Below are 19,550 nucleotides of genomic sequence, written 5' to 3'. Positions count from 1 at the left end.
CTGGCATCCTGTCCAGAGTGTCCCCTATCTTGTGATGGATTGGCATCTTGTCCAGGGTGTCCCCTGCCTTGTGATGGACTGGGATCTTGTCCAGGGTGTCCCTTGCTCTATGCCCTGTGATGGACTGGCATCCCATGCAGAGTGTCCCCTACCTCGTTCCCTATATTTGCAATAGCTTTGGACTCAGTGTAGCCTTCTACTAGATATGCGGTTATGAAGATATACTGTATGGATGAGTGGATGTGTTCTTACCCAGAGCTACCATTGTTTTGAACCGATTACATGCGTCAACATCCTGAAATCTTACTTTCCAGAAAAACCAGCAAAGCCCAGTGAGATGGTTGCAGAAATTCCCACTCCCCTCGTTGCTGGTGCTGTGGGTGTCATCAAAGAGGCAGAGACTGTGGACCCTCACGGGCCCCAGGCCACGAATGACCTGGTACTGCGCCGGGTACGGCACCAGCAGCTGTCCAGCGAGGGGGAGAAGCGCAGCTCCAGACCTGGGACCAAGGTCATAAAGTCAGCCTCGGCCACCGCTCTGTCTGTCATCATCCCTGCAGGTACTGTGACTGACCACAAGAGGGTGTAAGAATGAGTAAGAATAAGATCATTATTGGGGGCGGCATGGTGGTGCAGTGGTTAGCACTGTTGCCTCACACCTCTGGGACCCGGGTTCGAGTCTCCGCCTGGGTCACATGTGTGTGGAGTTTGCATGTTCTCCCCGTGTCGTCGTGGGGTTTACTCCGGTTTCCCCCCACAGTCCAAAAACATGCTGAGGCTAATTGGAGTCGCTAAATTGCCCATAGGTGTGCATGTGTGACTGAATGGTGTGTGAGTGTGCCCTGCGATGGGCTGGCCCCCCATCCTGGGTTGTTCCCTGCCTCGTGCCCATTGCTTCTGGGATAGGCTCCGGACCCCCCGCGACCCAATAGGATAAGCGGTTTGGAAAATGGATGGATGGATGGAAGATCATTATTGCACACTGAGTGTGTCATTACAGTTAATCAATACAGTGGTACCTTGCAACACAAACTTAATTCATTCCAGAAGGGCTGTGAAGTTGCAATTTGATCGAGGTCCAAGTCGAATTTCCCTATAAGAAATAATGTATGTAAATTTAATCTGTTCCAACCCCCCAAATGATTGCCTATTCAAACCTATCTACCTACCTAACTAATGATAAAAAGCATTAACAAGCAATATAAAACTAATACACATATGAAAATCACACATACAAAAGTGATAAACGTGAAATAAATGTCAAATTATGAGCACTTTACCTGTATTGAGGTGAGCTGAAACTGGAAGTGGCAGGTAGAGAGTAGGAAGGTTGTGGGGGTTTGGGTTTGGGTTTGGAAGGGGAGACGCGTCTCAGTCCATACAAGTCTTAGCAGGTTTGTTTTGTTTTATCCTGTTCCAAGTTTTCCGTTGAGCTGCGGCTAGATTTTTCTTGACTGGCCCGTTTCGAGGTCCGCATTAGTGAGAGATGAATGTATCTCAACCCATACAGGTTTTAGCGGAAACGGTCAAGATTTTGGTCGAGCTACAAGTTGGAAAAAAAAATCGGCAGACCCATTAAACGTCCGAGTTGGCCAAGTTAAGGGGTTTTACTGTATCTTAAAATAGGTAGTAATTCAGATTTTCTTTCTTTCTCTCTATTGCTTTGCCCACAGTGGAGCAGCACGTCAGCTCCCCGCTCGCCAGCCCTATGTCACCCCGCTCACTTTCCTCTAACCCCTCCTCACGAGACTCCTCCCCCAGCCGCGATTACTCCCCCGCGGTCAGCATGTTGCGCTCACCAATCACCATCCACCGTTCCGGCAAGAAGTACGGCTTCACCCTGCGCGCCATCCGCGTCTACATGGGTGACAGTGATGTCTACAGCGTGCACCACATTGTCTGGGTAAGGATGCGCCGAGAGCCTTTTCTGGGGAACCCAACAGTCAAGATGACAGTCAGGAACATTTCCTCCATGTTTAGGGCTAGATGCTTCCTAGAAAACCTGTAAAATGTGTTGGTGTTTTGGTACCATCAACTGAAACAAGTCTCTATCACAACCTCAGCACGTGGAAGAGGGAGGCCCCGCCCACGAAGCAGGACTGTGTGCCGGTGACCTCATAACCCATGTGAACGGGGAGCCTGTCCACGGATTGGTCCATACAGAAGTGGTAGAACTCATATTGAAGGTGAGAATGGGAGGTGACTAATCATCACCGCAAAAGTCATTTCAGTAAAAATGTAGTGTCCATCCACAGGCTTGAACGGTTGCCAGGCAGTCGGGACCCTGTGCTGACTAGCTTAATGTAAACCTCACTCGTGTTTCGCTTTCGGAAACATCGCCGGATACTGTCCTGTTATGTGTAGAGTGGGACCAAGGTGACAGTGACCACCACACCCTTTGAGAACACCTCCATCAAAGTTGGCCCGGCACGCAAGTCCAGCTACAAGTCTAAGATGGCCCGTCGCAACAAGAGGACTGTGGGCAAGGAAGGACAAGAGAGGTACTGCTGAGTTACTCAGAATAGTCTTTATTATCAGAGATGGGACACAGTCATATCTCTGACTCCCAACAGAACTTTATTTATAGATATAGATATGTACAGCGTCACCTTTGTCATCCTCTCCAGGTCGGTCTCGGTCCTCAGGCAGTGTTCCTGACAGTGCTCCAGATGTATCTAGCTCACTCCCTGTCCCTGTCTCCCTTTTTGCCCTGTCAGCAAGAAACGAAGTTCCCTGTTCCGGAAAATCACCAAACAGGCCAACCTGCTGCACACCAGCCGCAGCCTGTCCTCCCTCAACCGCTCGCTGTCGTCCAGTGAGAGCCTCCCCGGCTCACCCACCCACAGTCTCTCCGCCCGCTCCCCGACCCAGAGCTATCGCTCCACCCCCGACTCTTCTCACCTTGGTGAGCACTGCCGTGGCAGCAGCATCATGTCCAGGGTGTCCCACACTGTGGTCTTCATCGCAATGGAAACACTGTCTTAGGAGTGTGTTTATGACATCATCATTGTTCAAATTTGCCTCTGATCTATTAATAGGGACATGCTTCTCACTGGTGCCACATATTGGTCAAACTGTGCAAGTGCAACAGTTTACACAGAAAACTGGTTTTCGTTTTATCTCTAACAGGGGCGTCGTCCCAGAGTAGCTCCCCAGCCTCCAGCACTCCCAACTCACCAGCGGCGTCCCAGCACATGAGGCCCAGCTCCCTGCATGGCCTGTCCCCCAAACTGCACCGGCAGTACCGCTCGGCGCGCTGCAAGTCCGCCGGCAACATCCCACTGTCGCCACTGGCGCACACGCCCTCGCCGACTCAGTCCTCGCCGCCACCGCTGCCCGGACACACTGTTGGCAGCTCCAATACCACACAGGCCTTCCCCGCGAAGCTGCACTCCTCGCCGCCCGTGGTGCGACCAAGGCCCAAGAGTGCCGAGCCTCCCCGGTCCCCATTACTGAAGCGCGTGCAGTCGGCTGAAAAGCTAGGCTCGCCCCTCACCTCCACACAGGACAAGAAGGTGGGCGGAGGCGCCGGCAGTGGTATGATCCGGAAGCACAGTCTAGAAGTATCCCATCCGGACTACCGCAAGGAGCCCTTCCACAGTGAGCTGGGCCTGCAGAGCCTGCTGGAGACTGAGGGGGAGAACCTCCCGCCCCACACCTGCTCCTCACCTACTGCAGGTGAGACTGGAACCCTTAAGCCGGTGAGGAAGCTGGGGAGGCAGGAGTCTCCCCTCAGCCGGGATGCTCTGCTGGCCAGCAGGGAGAAGCACTCGGAAGCCGGAGAGGGGAGTAGTGGAGGGCTGGGGGTGCTTCACGAGAAATCGCCAACTAAAACCGAGTCCCCCGAGGAGCTGCAAGCACCTCCTAAACTTCCATCAAATGACATCGCCAGGACGAAACCTGCAGCAGCAACAGCAGCGACGGGGGAAACTCAACCCTCATCTGCCTCATCACTGCCGCAAACGTCCACCCCGACTGGCCCATCTCCTGCTATAAAGGTGCCCACAGCGGATCTACCGAGTTCGAGTTATGAGCCGAAGATACTAGAGAAGCTTCTGGCAGTGGGAGAGGCCCAGAGCCGGGCTGACCGAGGTGCCAAACAGCAGGCCCCCCAGACAGAGAAAAGTTGTGCTGAAAAAGCACAGGATAAAGATGGGCAAAAAATCTCACTGCAATTGTGTGACAGGAAACCGATGAGTTTAAAGGGGGAACGAGAAGAAAAGAGCAGTCTGGGAGAACAGAAAGACACAGCATTGGTCACAGAAATGACCAAGCCGGGCAAAACCACAGGAACTGAAGACAGCATTAAACTAGAACAATTTAGCGGAACAGATAAACCTCCTGAAACAAGAGTGAAGGGCCTTGAAAGTTTGTCCCAATGCCAATCATTGGCTTTGGGATCATCACAGACTGCAGGCTCATCCTCAGCTGCAGGACCATCATGGACTGCAGGCTCATCATCATCTGCAGGATCATCACAGGCTGCAATCTCATCCTCAGCTGCAGGACCATCACAGGCTGCAGGATCATTATCAGCTCCAGGATCATCACAGACTGCCGGCTCATCGTCAACTGCAGGACCATCACAGACTGCAAGATCATTATCAGCTCCAGGACCATCACAGACTGCCGGCTCATCGTCAACTGCAGGACCATCACAGACTCCCGGTTCATCGTCAACTGCAGGACCATCACAGACTGCAAGATCATTATCAGCTCCAGGACCATCACAGACTGCCGGCTCATCAACAACTGCAGGACCATCACAGACTCCCGGTTCATCGACAACTGCAGGACCATCACAGACTGCCAGCTCATCGACAACTGCAGGACCATCACAGACTGCAGGCTTATCATCAACTGCAGGACCATCACAGACTGCAGGCTTATCATCAACTGCAGGACCATCACAGACTGCAGGCTTATCATCAACTGCAGGACCATCACAGACTGCAGGATCATTATCAGCTCCAGGATCATCACAGACTGCTGGCTCATCATCAACTGCAGGATCATCACAGACTGCAGATTCATCATCAACTGCAGGACCATCACAGACTGCAGGCTTATCATCAGCTGTAGTACCATCACAGACTGCCGGCTCATTGTCAACTGCAGGATCATTACAGACTGCAGGATCATTATCAGCTGTAGGATCATCACAGACTACAGGCTCTGCATCAGCTGCAGGATCATCACAGATTGCAGTCTCATCATCAGCTCCAGGACCATCACAGTCTCCAAGCTTTTCACCTGCACGTGGATCATCACAGATTGCATCAGGATCATCACAGTCTCCAAGCTTTTCACCTGCACGTGGATCATCACAGACTACAGGCTTATTAGCAGCAGCAGGACTATCACAATCCACAGGCTTATCGCCTGCACGGGTGTCATCACAAACTGCCTCAAAATCATCACAGACTGCAGGCTTATCAACTTCAGGATCATCACAGACCCCAAGCTCATCACCTGCACGTGGATTTCCACAGACTTTTTCAGGACCATCTAAAGCCACAGGCCTATCTCCTGTACGTGGATCATCACAGACTTCTTTAGGATCACCACAGACTACAAGTCTATCACCTGCTCCTGGAGCAACACAGGCTGTAAACTCATCACTGGTTCCAGGAACATCACACAGAACAGGTTCAACTCATCCCACCACTTCACAGATTCTAGGTTCGGTCTCAGCTGTAGGGAAGCCACAGGCTCCAGGATCATCATTAGCTGTAGGCCAGCCACTTGTGGTGGACAAGCCACCAGGTCCAAGTTCAACAACAGCTGTACGCCAGTCAGCAACCCCAGGGACATCGCTGGCTGCAGTCCGACCACTGGCTTCAGCTTCTTCCTCAACTTCAGGGACTTCTTTTGTCCCATCTTTAGCCTCATTGCCATCTCAAGCCCCAGCATCATCTCGGACTTCATTGATGACTAAACCTAGACAGGGCAAAGGTTTGGCTCCGGTGAACTGTTATCGAGGGGCTTTGGGGTGGGAGGAGAAAGGTCTCCTGGAGGTGGTGGAAGAACATCCATCTACTCCTACCCAGTCCCCCACTGCTGCCTCCGCAAGTTCCAGATCTCGGCCCATTTCTCCTGCTGAAAAGTCAAGTTTCGTCACGCATCTTAGCAGCGTGGCCAAAACCGTCCTGGGGCCTATCAAGATGGGTTCTCAGGAGGTCCTCAAGGGGAAACACAGTTTCGGTGCAGCAGACGAGAGCAAGGGCAGCTCAGCTGGAAAGTCTGAGGCTTCTTCTGGAGGTCGATCAGCGCATCGCACAGCGGGCCCAAGTGCAGCCGGCACTACCCCGCCGGAGAGAGGAGAGAAACCGGGCAAGCATCACTCATGATCATCAGGTTGGGGGCAGAAATGGTGTATGATTTCAGGAACTACAAAGAACGTTCGGGAATGTTGGCGATATTTAGGGGAAGGCATGAAAAATGCCCACGAGGTGTGTATCTAAATTAGAATAGACCAAAATAAACAAACACAATCACTGTTAAGGTGCTTCAGTGGCTGTTTTCATACATGTACATACATGTCATTGCGCCATGGATCTCTCTCTCTCTCTCTCTCAACCTGTTATTGATACAATGCATGTTACATATAGTCGGTCTGTATAAAACTGAAAACAGTGCTTTACTGAACTAAGAATCCTGAATACTGTGAACACCAAATATAACCACTCAATCCTGAAGTTATCAGTTTGTCAAAAGCTTGGGTTAAGTGTTCTGATAACAGAGAAATGACACATGTGGTCAGGAGAGGTACTGACCGAAATAACAATAAAACACCCAGTTAAGTTGTATGGCTGTTATGGGTTTTACAGAGAAAATCTATCTTAAGGAACCACACTACACCATATATTTGAAATGCATGGTCTTGTGATTTTCCCCTGTAAAGCCTTTCTGCTGTGGAATACTTTGGAGCCTGTCGAGTCAGAACTGCAATTCAGAGTCAACTGAACTATTTACACACCCTGATGTGAAAACTATCTGCAAGTAAGATCAAGCCCAGGGTTCAAAATGAGAACTTTGTGTCGTAGTTGATCTTTTACAAAGGTCATTTTCAGAGCTCCTTCTTTCACAGTTAGTGAAAGACAGGGAATTAGAGAGCAGTAAAATATGCAGAAGAATGAAATGCAGAAATATGTACAGGACAACTTTTTGTGTTTGGATGCTGTATTATAAATAATTATCGTTACTGTTGTTTTATCCCATTATTTATTTGCCACTTTTATTTAATTGGTTTTCTTCTTCTTAATGTTTTTCATGGTGTTGGGTTGTTAGTGACTTAGGGTTACCTCACCCACCTGTTTGCAATTTCTTCCCAAGTGATTTGTTTACAGGAGTCTGAGGAAGGCAATCGCAGAGGCTCTGTCAGGCATCCAAGGACCAAAAAATGGTGACCATGCAGTGTTGTGAGCCATCTGCAGTACTGCAAACGAATGACTCTCCCAGGACCATACAAGAGCTAAAGTCCTGCTGTGTCACTGCCATGTTTGATTTGGCTCTCTGGGTAGTGAGTGGTGTACGTCTAAAAAGACCCACCAACCACAAGAGCTTTGATTCCAAATTTGTCGATCAAAGAACACAATGCAAGACGGAAAACAGACCTGGTGTACAATGGTTTTTAAAGATCTGAAAGATTTTGCACTGTGTATCACACACATGTCCAGATTTTCCCTTCTATATCTTACTCCTTAACTCTCACACACAAACACAGAGATGTACTTCTGTGTGTGAAATATGAAAAGGCTGAGCCAAGTTACCAGATGGGAGCTCTGACAGGACAGCTGAAGTCAGGAGTTTCCCGACTCGTTTGACTAAACATCACCCTCTAGTGGTCAATATAATTACATACATGAATTGCTCGTGACTTAAATTCCATTATTGCGGGCCAACATCACATGGCCTGAGAGTCATGGTTACAAAAGTTATTAAATTTGACTTACCATTTCATAGCAGCACCTTAATGTAGCATTATAAGAACATTTTGTACTCATATTTTATGCTGTTATTAAATAGTAACCCTTGTATTCTGTAGTATTATGTTCTTTCTGTCCCATAAAAGAATTACACTTTGTATTTATGTATAATTCCTGTCCATTCGTGTGTGAGGTTATGTGTGTATGTCTGCGTGCGTGCTTATATGTAAGAATATGAGATTAAATACATTGTATTTATTTAAGCCTTAAAGGATAGGGACTTTTGGTTGATTTGCATTTAAGACCCTATCAGATTTCAGGAATAAGGAAATGTTATTTTGATTTATTTTGTTGTTTCGGTACAGTCTCAGTTTTATTTTTAAAAAGTGCCCTATAGCTTAAATGTGACGAACACACACAATTATTTCAATGCCTCCAAGACAAGATTTAATGAAATAACCAGATCGATCTCATACATACACAGAGACAATAACCTGAGTGAGTCCGTTAAGGTGTTAGCCATTTCTGAAATTGCTTCTACAAAAGATTTAAAGGTTTGAAATAGTCCAGAGTTGCATGGGTTATGGCTGCAATTCGAAGGTGCTTTTGCTGGGTTTAAGATCCACGATGTTATTGGTCACATGCAGATATACTGGTACAGCTTGCAGTGAAATATAATGTTTGTGGCCAGCAGCTGGCAGAAACTGTACATTTTGTAGATTTTGCATGGTGCTGCTTCATGCAACCTGGATCATGCATCTCAAAGTTGTTTTCAGTGCTGACATTTTTGGAACAACTTTAATTTTTCAGAAAAAAAAGTGGGTTATATATTTTGGTTTGCTTTCTTGTAATGCCACATCTTTTATGTATGTATCATATTCTTATATATGTGTGTGCGTGTGTTTGTGCGTGAGCATGGGTGTGTATGTGTATGTATTTATGCAATGGTTGTTGCAGAGTAGTACAGTCAGTGAACCGTTGGTTGTGTGGAGACAAAAAAATGCTCATTTAACCTGTAGTACCTACTTGTTAGTGTGTGTTTCTAATTTGCAAACATATTTTAGGATTTTTTTGCTTGGATAAAGTATTGTGGTAGAATCAGATATGTGTCCATGAGAAAATATTATCCTTATCGTCATAGTTTAATTTTAGAGATTAAAAAAATTAATGCACTTTATTTAAATACAGATTTTATTTATTTATATGTATGATGCTTGTTTGTATATTTATGTATTATCAGTAAGAACAAAAGACATATGCATATTATTTATTAGTATTGTTTATAAAGATTCCAGTATGGTAACCGCATACCCACTGACACAGGGCAGCACGGTGGGTGGCTGTTTTCATGGGATGTATTAGTTTTTTTGGTGTACAAGTGTGACTTTATACCGTTATTTTTCATATTTGTTTTCTCTCCTCTAGAGCACTTGTAATTGGATGTGATTCCAAACCAAAAGACATCTAAAATACAGTAAAGTGTAATAAAGTTCTAGGAAATCAGATGTATCTTCTCGACTCGTCCTTGACTAGATACGTTTAAGGAACATACGGTAAATGTGTGCTAACGTTTACTTGTATAACGGTCAAATAGCAACCAAAGTAGTATTGTGCGCCTCCGATAAGATTTCTCTATTATAAACCTTAACTCACATTCAATAAAGGTCAATATTTCCACCTACACATAGATATTGTTTTCTGTTCCATTGTATTAACACTTTATGACTTTCAGTATCCGTTAAAGTACAGTATAAAATTAGTGTATATATTAATAATCTATGTCACACAACCCATATCACACCATTTGTTCTGGGGAGGTTTGTGGTATTAAGGATTAATATGAAATCTATGTAGGGGGCGGCATGGTGGTGCAGTGGTTAGCACTGTCGCCTCACACCTCTGGGACCCGGGTTCGAGTCTCCGCCTGGGTCACATGTGTGCGGAGTTTGCATGTTCTCCCCGTGTCGTCGTGGGGTTTCCTCCGGGTACTCCGGTTTCCCCCCACAGTCCAAAAACATGCTGAGGCTAATTGGAGTTGCTGAATTGCCCGTAGGTGTGCATGTGTGAGTGAATGGTGTGTGAGTGTGCCCTGCGATGGGCTGGCCCCCCATCCTGGGTTGTTCCCTGCCTCGTGCCCATTGATTCCGGGATAGGCTCCGGACCCCCCGCGACCCTATAGGATAAGCGGTTTGGAAAATGGATGGATGGATGGATGAAATCTATGTAATAAATCCATACAATAATGTGTATGAACTTAAGCTCCTAAAATGGATGTTAATTAGATCAGTCTCTTTTGGATTGTTGATGCAATTACTTTGATAATCAACAGATATGCCCCCACAAAACCTTATACACAGGGAAATTTTGGCTCTAAAGTAAAGTCACTTCTACTTATATCAAAATTCATACACAATACTGAGGCTGCCGGTGAGGGGTATCAAAGCGATGCCACAAAACCATCCATCCATTTTCCAAACCACTTATCCTACTGGGTTGCGGGGGGGTCCGGAGCTTATCCCGGAAGCAATGGGCACGAGGCAGGGAACAACCCAGGATGGGGGGCCAGCCCATTACAGGGCACACTCACACACCATTCACTCACACATGCACTCCTGCGGGCAATTTAGTAACTCCAATTAGCTTCAGCATGTTTTTGGACTGTGGGGGGAAACCGGAGTACCCGGAGGAAACCCCACAATGACATGGGGAGAACATGCAAACTCCACACACATGTGACCCAGGCGGAGACTCGAACCCGGGTCCCAGAGGTGTGAGGCAACAGTGCTAACCACTGCACCACCATGCCACAAAACCAAAGTAACAAAAAATGTCAAATTCATATAGATAGTAACATTTGGTTTTGCATTTGAGACTGAAAGGAGAGTGTCACCAGTGTGTCTGAAACAAAACCACTTCCACCGTACTCTAAACCTTGCCATCTGTCTAGAGAGATGCTTATGTCTCTCTACACCTATATGCTTGCATGTAGTGAAAGGTTGAGACATGGATAGGATCCCCTAGTAACTACAGGCACGGGGTTTGTGGCTTTTTGACAATGTGGGACATTTGGTCACTTAATGAGGCCCAAATCACTTAAAAGCAACCACAACTAAAACAAAATGAAAGCAGGTACCAGGAGTCCTGGAGATCTCATACTCCAAGTCAATCAAATGCTTTCTCCGATCTGTACAGTATGCAGGGTAGAGTCATAAAGGGAGATTTGGCCTGTAGATGGGCATAATGCAGGTTACTGTTACATCCCACATTAGGGATTTAAAAAAAAAAAAAAAAAAAAAAAAACACTACCGTCCAACGAAAAGCACCAGGAAAAGGACGTGCTGTTATTGAGGTAAATGCTTTTAGCTGCGGTTTAGGAAAATGAGAACTTAATGCTAAATCAGCAGTCATAACTGCTCTACCCAGGACATTAAGATTCGGGAAATGCTATGCATCAGATGAAAGTCAACTAATTTTACCGTCAAAAAGTACCAAGAAGTACTATCTAACACTTAGTAAGGGAAATGAAGGAGCCCGCAGTCAGTTACAGGTAATAATGATGATATGCGCAACGACCCGCAGGGACAGACTACAGCGCCACGGACCTGTAAGTATGGTCTCCCTGCATCATGTTACACGCTATTCCCTGTCAAAATCTCCGGATCCGTGTGTGCTTGTACCAAAAAAACATCTTAAAATCGATACCTCACTAATTTAGTATCTCGAGCCATGACTGTTGCCGTGACTTTTTTTCAGTAAGATACAATCATTACACCTATGTGCATATATTATTACTATATCCACTGTACAGTAACCAGCACTTAATCTGCATATGTAGCCGTTTCCGTTTCCACTTTCCGGAAAGATACCGTGTTATGGACGTCATATATTACGCTACCGAGTTGGCCAATAGTTCGTCAGGATTCGCTGATTGACAGGAAATAAACCAATTAGTATATGTCGTGTCCCTGCATATGTAGGTGTCTAACCAATGAAATTTCAGTATTACCGACACCCCTTAAATACTTTCCGGAGAAAGCGAACAGGAAGTCTTCACTACAGTATTGCGCCGAAGCGATGCAGTCAGTGTCTTATAGTAATAACAGCAATGGAAATTAGAGCAAAGACCGTTTGCGCTAAATATTATATTGCGAAATACTGAAATACCCTTAATGAATGGGTTATGGTTCAGAAATGAGAAGTATTCAGTCACATACCGGGAAACGCGAGACGACTGAACTGACAGACAGCACAAGTTATTGAAGAACCGGTGCTCCCAGTTATAACCGAGAAGTTTCACGAGAATACGGGGAAAATCGGTATTCTGCAAATCAAGGTGAGATCCTGCTTCGGTTCTCCGTGGTTAAACGTGTTTCTATTTGGCTGCCGGTTTTCAATGACACTGACACTGAGGCGAAAATGTTCAGAGACGATACTGCCAGCAACCCTGCGACCTGCATGTGACCCGCACGGTTTCCCACATGGACACCGATACCGGCCACCTCTCAGTACTTCCCATGAGCCTTAACAAATGTATGGTCAATTTGCCTGTTATTTCGCACCGACATGGCTTCTGTCGCATGCCCTTGTGCCCGATACACACCTCAGGCCGTAATACGGCACCTGATGCGAATTAGAAATATTGCATTGGCTATTTCCGATTGCTTTATTTGACTTTTCCGCGTACACATTGCCTTCCTGCTCTTCTGACGAAACGCTGCTTACTCATAAAGAATGCGTAAAAAAGTTTACTGTCGATTACCTTAATTATTGAACGGAAGGGGGTTTACCCAGTTACTGGGACTAATAATGACCCTTGTCACCCAGTAAACCCTAACTAGCAAGTTCGTCTAATTGAGTGACCTAGTGAATAAGTGCAACCCCCAGGAGGCTGGATCAGTAAGCATACGGACAGCCAGTGAAGTTTACCACGATGCGCTTTTACAAAGGTTAGTCCTGCGATCTTCTAAGCGAATCGCAGGTTGCAATATGATCGCTCAGCCCTGAGCAAAAAGTGCTGATCTTTCGGCGCTTAATTTCACGTTAGCCATCAAAGCTCGAAGCTGCACAAACGTCGCTTTATTCTAAGTGCTGTAGTAAACTATCAAGGAGTTATATAGACCTGGTATCGGCAAACCTTTAAGCTGCTAGTCTTAACGAACACATCTTCGCCTTTTAAAACTGCACCGTTTTCACCATGTTCACCGAGCGCCCAGGCAGTTGTGTGCTTTGAGAAAATGCATATAATCTTTGTCAGGTAATCAATGCTCCATTGTTTGGAAAGCACTTCGAAATTTGACAAGACCAGCCGAGCCTGAAGACACATTTTTAAAGCGCTCAGCAGAACAGTAGTTGCTTTATTTTTGACTCCTGCATATCACATGTTGGCGGCATTTGCTTATGTGTTTGGCTTTTTTTGTCCCTCCCAATAGCAGGCAGAGGTTTTGTGTGTGTGTGTGTGTGGGTATTGTACAATAACAAAACGAGAAAATATGCTTGTATGGCCGTTTTCGGTTGACGGCCTGTGCTTGTGTGAAAGAACCCATTGATTTTAGCGGGTTTTTTTCTTACTTTAATTATAAAAGCACTTCAGGTTTGTCTAACTTTGTGGGCATATGGTTCCACTGTGGGGCTTTGCAGGTGAGTGGTGGGAGAGCAGTTTGTCATTCTGAGCCACCGGGAGCAGGTCAAATTAGTAACGCAACCCTTTCGGGCAGCTGGGGCACCTAAGGCATTGGAGAGCATATAGCCCGGAGGTTTGTTCGGCTGCCATGAGTGACATCACTTCCTGTCTTTTATAGAGTGACATTGTGATGTTTGTGCAGTACCATTCCAGACTGCCAGCTCTCCTTTGCTGTTGTATAAATGCAGCAAGCCAGTACTTGCTGGTCTGTGGCAATGGCCACTGACAGATAAGACTTTCCTATAGATGTCTTTCTGTTGTCGCAGGGTGTTGCGGCAATGAAAATCCCCGCGGGAGGCGTAGACCTCAACATCTCTACGTGGTCATGAATTCGGTGTCCCCCAGCGCAGCGCAATACCTGGGGGGCGGTCTGCAGGACGAGGGCCTGGCTTCACACCCCGATGGCTACCGGGCTCCGGCCCGTGACCCGGCCCGTGACCCCCGGGGACATTTCGGCTACGGCTCAGGCTCTGACGGGAGCAGGGAGGCAGCGGAGGAGCCTGACGAGGTGGATCGGCTCAAGGCAAAGCTGATGTCTGCCTGGAACAACATGAAATACGGTGAGCAGGGCCTGAAGAGGCCCGAGGGAGGGGCTGTCCTCTCTGCTCTGCCCAGAAACACATCTCACGTGTGTACAGTGTATTAGTTCCTGGAGCTCAACAAATAGAGCATTACAATGTGAAGGTCGTGGGTTCGAATCCCAGGGAGCATGCATAAATTGTAGCCCCTTTACTGAAGTCCATCCATCCATTTTCCAAACCACTTATCCTACTGGGTCGCGGGGGGTCCGGAGCCTATCCTGGAAGCAATGGGCACGAGGCAGGGAACAACCCAGGACGGGGGGCCAGCCCATCGCAGGGCACACTCACACACCAGTCACTCACACATGCATACCTATGGGCAATTTAGCAAGTCCAATTAGCCTCAGCATGTTTTTGGACTGTGGGGGGAAACCGGAGTACCCGGAGGAAACCCCACGACGACATGGGGAGAACATGCAAACTCCGCACACATGTGACCCAGGCGGAGACTCGAACCCGGGTCCCAGAGGTGTGAGGTAACAGCGCTAACCACTGTCTTTCACTGGGAAACATCTGAGAAGATGCTGTTTGTGTGTTTGGGTTCCCAGGTTGGTCTGTCAAATCAAAAACCAGTTTTAACAAGACCACACCCCTGACTTTGCTGGGACACTCCTACCTGCTGAATCATGAAGGTGGGTGGTGTGTGTGTGTTGGGTGACGTGGCGTGGGGGGGGATGGTCTCCGCCTGTCTTTGTGTCAGTTCAGTGGGTCAGTCTGCCCTCTAGTGTGACATAAAGTTGTGGGCTGTGATAGGTTATCACTCAGTAGGAGGAGTGGCTCTTTTAGCCAGCTGGGCGTGTCGTCCCCTTGTAGGCAGGCACCGGCCGCTTGTGATTGGCTGTTTCCCACCTCAGATGAAGTGGAGCGGCTCAGCCGGGCCTTCGTGTCCCGCCTGTGGCTGACTTACCGGCGCGAGTTCCAGCAGCTCGAGGGCTCGACGTGGACCACGGACTGCGGCTGGGGCTGCATGCTGCGCAGTGGACAGATGCTGCTGGCCCAGGGGCTGCTAATGCACTTGCTGCCCCCAGGTCAGGAAATATCGCAAGAAATGCCATTGGGCCCGAGGCTGAGACTGCTGCTTATTCTTAAGTTACGTTGTGGTTCAGTCCTCCAGCTGTCGACTTGAAGGGCTTCTGCAGACTCCTACTTGCTTATTAATGCCCAGTAATGATCATCCTGCTGTGCTGTGGGTCGGTGCCTTATGCTTTTGTGGTTTAATCCCTTTTGGATCTATGCTCAGAGGACCGCTCGGGCGGTGCGGGTGACCGTAGCTCCGTCTCTGTGCACCAGGCTGGGCGTGGCTGGACGGGCAGCAGCTCACAGACGTGGAATTTGAGATCCTAAAGCCTCGTTCCCCGTCGCGGAGCTCCGGGGTCTCGCTGCCCGCATTTCCCTCTTCCCGGTCCACCCCCCGGGGACGCGGGGGCACTGCAGAGGCGTCGAAGAGAACCTCCGTTTGGAGACACTCCACAGAAACCAGCCTGGACAGGCAGGCGGAAGCCATGCACCGTCGGGTGGTTTGCTGGTTCGGGGATCATCCCAGTGCTCCGTTCGGGGTGCACCAGCTGGTCGAGCTGGGCAAGAGTTCAGGGAAGAAGGCCGGGGACTGGTACGGGCCCTCCGTCGTCGCCCACATACTCAGGTGAGTCTCTGTGATCTTCAGATGCTGACGCCATGTGTTGGTTTCACGTTAGAGGGGATGGCTTGCTCGTGTGTGTGTGTGTGTGTGTGTGTGTGTGTGTGTGTGTGTGTGTGTGTGTGTGTGTGTGTGTGTGTGTGTGTGTGTGTGTGTGTGTGTGTGTGTGTGTGTGTGTGTGTGTGTGTGTGTGGGGGGGGGGGGGGGGGCACAGCTTTTCCTTCTTTCTCTCTTCCTTCCGTCCGTCCTTCCTTCTTTCCATCCTTCTCTGCCCTTAATGGCTTCCTGTCACAGCGGCTCCCATATCTTTTTTGTTTAGTTTTTTTTCTGACATTTTTCAAATATTGGAAGTTTCTTTGTTTTTCCCTGGTATCTTTACGTTATTTTCTGATGAATTTCCCTTCCAAATCTCCCCCTGGGATACATTGATCTGTTTTAAGGTGTTAATGAACCATCTAAATGTACGTTTTTGACTTGCTTTTATTAAATACTGAGTTTTATTCCCCCCCCCCCCCCCCCCTCCAGAAAAGCGGTGGATAAAACTTCTGAGCTGCCCAATCTGACAGTGTATGTAGCTCAGGATTGTACTGGTACGTTGTTCATTTTGCATTTTCCAAAATGAATCGGTCAAGTCATTCATTCAGGCTCATGTTCCCAACCATACAATCGCCTGTTTCCTGTCTTTGCAGTGTATAAGGAGGATGTTATGCGGCTGTGTGACCACTCTCAGTCAGAGGGCTCGTCCCAGTCAGGTTCAGGGTGGAAGTCTGTTATTGTCCTGGTCCCAGTTCGACTGGGTGGAGAGACCCTGAACCCGTCCTACATCGACTGTGTCAAGGTAGGCAGGGGCTCCTCGCTGTGTCTGTGCTTTTCACGTCTTTGAGGAAGTGCTGCGGGTGGGCTGACCCTTCACGTCGCGTCTCTGTCATTCTAGAACATTCTCAGGTTGGATTGCTGCATTGGCATCATCGGCGGAAAGCCCAAGCATTCCCTCTTCTTCATCGGCTTCCAGGGTGAGGGCTGCTCTCCATCGCCTTCCCCTCTCACTCCCCAGCCCTTCTACCTTTTCGCTCACCGAGTCCCGTCTGTCCTCCTAGATGATCAGCTGCTGTATCTGGACCCACACTACTGTCAGCCGGTGGTGGACGTCACCCAGGGCAACTTCCCGCTGGAGGTAAGAGCGTCAACTGACTTGGGTGCATGAAGTAAAGCCACAGAGTTCTGTGTCCGTGTTTGAAGATTATGGGTGTGAGTTATGTCTATGGGTAGGAACCCGAAATGAGCTGTTTTGAAACTTGTCACAGTCTTGTGATTGTCAATTTACAGGCATAAAAATGTGAAATTTTCAGCTGTATCAGTTTCGGTTCTACTTATCACAAGGGGAATACTTGACTGCCTTGTAATGAAGTAGAAGATCCTTAATTTTTAAATAAAGCGGATCTCGAATTTCTCCTTTCGGTCTTGTCATCACAAACAGTCCTGCGTTTCACAGCATGTACGACGCGTTAAGTTTGACTTCAGCGGCACCGAGACCCTTGTGCGTTACATGAACGAGGGTTGACCTTTGACCCTCCTGTCCGCCCACGCAGTCATTTCACTGTCACTCTCCGCGGAAGATGAGCTTCAGCCGAATGGACCCCAGCTGCACCATTGGCTTCTACGCCAAAAGCCAGAAGGACTTTGAGTCTCTCTGTGCCATGGTCGGCGCGGTGAGTTTGCATTTTCACTTCCCCAAAAAGAAGTAGTTTCCCAATCCGTTCCTCAGGGACCCACAGATAGTCCACGTTTTTGCACCCTGCCGGGAAGCAAAAATGCGGATAGTCTGGCAGGAAGCTTGGAGGGAGCAAAAATATGGGTCCCCAAGGACTGAATTGGGCCCCAATTATATAAAAGTGGATCATTGGCCAAAAAAGCCCAAGTTTTGAACTCGTTATTCTATTTCTTTTAATACTTTTCTCGTTTCAAAATCTAGGCTCTGTCCTCCTCTAAGGAGAAGTACCCAATCTTCACCTTTGTAGAAGGCCGGGGGCAGGACTACGGGTTGGAGGGGCAGAGTGGGGTGATGCCTGAGCAGGCGACACGCATCTTACCCAGGGGAAAGACCAGCGGAGGGAAGAGATGCAGCGTGGATGAGTTCGTGTTCCTGTGAATGTGCTGGACCGGCCGCTGATCACTGGAAAGGACCCCCCCCTCTCCCAGGAGTGGAAGCAAATGAATGTTGGGCCGCTTCCCTGATGTTGCTCAAATTGCATCGCCCCCCACCCCCCAGGCTGGTGTCTCAAGTTCTTGGTGGAGGAATCATGGTAAAGAGAGGCCAGGTATAGGACTCTATCTTCAGGGCACTTTTGTAGTCACTGTAGCTTAATGGCACTGAGGTGTTCTATCCGAGAACAAGTGGTTTTTCCGGATTGTCACGAATGAATTATGGTTCTTTTGTCTATTGTTTCCCTTTTTGAGTTTCTAACTTGCAGTCGTACACCTTGCATTTCCCGAACGCGGTCTTCCGATGTCGAGGCCGTCCTTAAAGCGAGGTGCAGCGGGCGAGATCTGCCGTGCGTGCAGTTAGATGTTGAGGTGATGTGGATGGTTCCCAAGCTGAAAGATTCCTGCTGTTTTGGTGTAATTTTGAACATCTTCGACTTGAATGGATTCATAACTCTAAGTGTGTAACTTTGTATGGTGCTTTGCATCCCTTAAGGATGCTAGTCTGCCTACAAAATTGTCCGGTAAGCTAATCACAAGTTAGCCTGTCACGGCTACTGGGACTTTAACCTCTTTTATTTTTTTCTTTGTAATTTTATTTTACTGGATTTTACCTAAATACATTTGCTGAATGTTTGTGGGGGGTGGCGGAAAATGGTCTGGGATGGTGTGTAATTTTGTGAGTGAGTAATATTTTATTTTAATTTATTGTTGCAACTTTTACACTTTTAAAGATCATTGCAGCGTTGTCCAGAATCATTGTGGTTGTTGGGCTCTGTCGTAACAAATGTGGCGTCTAGTGTAAAGCTTGCATTTATTTTAATTTCATAAGAGAGCTGCAGACTTAAATTGTAGTGCACACCCTGTGTGGATCGTCACGCCAAGGCCCGAGCTGTACACTATTTAATGGACTTCTGTGTTTGTGCAATGTCCCTCACTGCCTGCATCCGAGATGCCTCATCGCTGACCTTGATCCATTACTGTACTTGGACATCCTGTGCAGTTTCCCCGCACTGATCTCCAAGCTTTCCAGCAACTGCCCAATGTTCTACAATGAGCTGAACTCCAGGGGAATTGTGGGAAACGCAATCTTTGGTTTCTCCAAAGGCCTCAGAGCTGCATGTTTTGGAATCAACAAGTGTCGAAGCAGATCCGTCTGTTTTTTTATCCTTTTATAGGTGCAGTGATGTTCCTCCCCTCCAGGACTTGCCATTATTTTTTACTTGCACTGTATGAGTAATTGACTTCTGTACATTATGTGCTCAAATAATTCAGAAGCATATTTTCATGGAAAAATCATACTTGTTCAGGTTTTGATTTTTTTTTTTTCTTAAACTTCTGAAGGTGTAAGTTAATTATTCTGCATATTTATTTACAAATATATTTGTAAATCTGCTGTAAAGATGATGGAATAAATGAGTTTTTAAAACAAGTGTGTAATATCTTGGTTTCCACACTTCAGGTAACATGCAACGACCAAGTTAACACTGGCGCTAGTACTAAACTTTCTGGTTGAGTGAGTG

The 19,550-nt window shown here is 47.5% G+C and overlaps 2 protein-coding genes across 9 annotated transcripts in view; both read left to right on the top strand.

Annotated features, from left to right (window-relative positions):
* The window catches only part of LOC125742462 (microtubule-associated serine/threonine-protein kinase 1-like), a 57,443-nt gene extending 48,012 nt beyond the window's left edge, over positions 1 to 9,431 (top strand). For 3 of the 4 annotated variants that reach the window (XM_049014479.1, XM_049014478.1, XM_049014480.1), the window contains 6 exons: positions 315 to 560; positions 1,674 to 1,903; positions 2,064 to 2,186; positions 2,365 to 2,501; positions 2,718 to 2,905; positions 3,130 to 9,431. In XM_049014479.1, the coding sequence (XP_048870436.1) occupies positions 315 to 560; positions 1,674 to 1,903; positions 2,064 to 2,186; positions 2,365 to 2,501; positions 2,718 to 2,905; positions 3,130 to 6,350 (4,145 nt within the window). In that variant the 3' untranslated portion in view covers positions 6,351 to 9,431. The remainder of the gene's footprint in view (positions 1 to 314; positions 561 to 1,673; positions 1,904 to 2,063; positions 2,187 to 2,364; positions 2,502 to 2,717; positions 2,906 to 3,129) is intronic. The other variant, XM_049014481.1, reaches the window with a different exon arrangement.
* Positions 9,432 to 11,947: 2,516 nt separating this feature from the next.
* Positions 11,948 to 19,459, top strand: atg4da (autophagy related 4D, cysteine peptidase a). Of its 5 annotated transcripts, none has more exons than XM_049014941.1 (11): positions 11,948 to 12,261; positions 13,875 to 14,168; positions 14,738 to 14,821; positions 15,044 to 15,217; positions 15,480 to 15,831; positions 16,351 to 16,415; positions 16,515 to 16,663; positions 16,760 to 16,838; positions 16,923 to 16,999; positions 17,415 to 17,534; positions 17,798 to 19,459. In XM_049014941.1, the coding sequence occupies exons 2-11, from the start codon at positions 13,934 to 13,936 to the stop codon at positions 17,972 to 17,974; spliced, it is 1,512 nt and encodes a 503-aa protein (XP_048870898.1). In that variant the 5' UTR covers positions 11,948 to 12,261; positions 13,875 to 13,933; the 3' UTR covers positions 17,975 to 19,459. The 5 variants fall into 5 exon arrangements, with proteins under 5 accessions (XP_048870898.1, XP_048870899.1, XP_048870901.1 ...); XM_049014942.1 differs by having other exon boundaries at positions 13,855 to 14,168; XM_049014940.1 differs by lacking the exon at positions 11,948 to 12,261 and adding an exon at positions 12,270 to 12,874.
* The last annotated feature ends 91 nt before the right edge of the window (positions 19,460 to 19,550 follow it).

This window comes from Brienomyrus brachyistius, chromosome 5 (genome assembly GCF_023856365.1).
Source record: "Brienomyrus brachyistius isolate T26 chromosome 5, BBRACH_0.4, whole genome shotgun sequence".
In the NCBI taxonomy this organism is placed as follows: domain Eukaryota; kingdom Metazoa; phylum Chordata; class Actinopteri; order Osteoglossiformes; family Mormyridae; genus Brienomyrus; species Brienomyrus brachyistius.
This window is presented reverse-complemented; position numbering and strand designations above follow the sequence as displayed.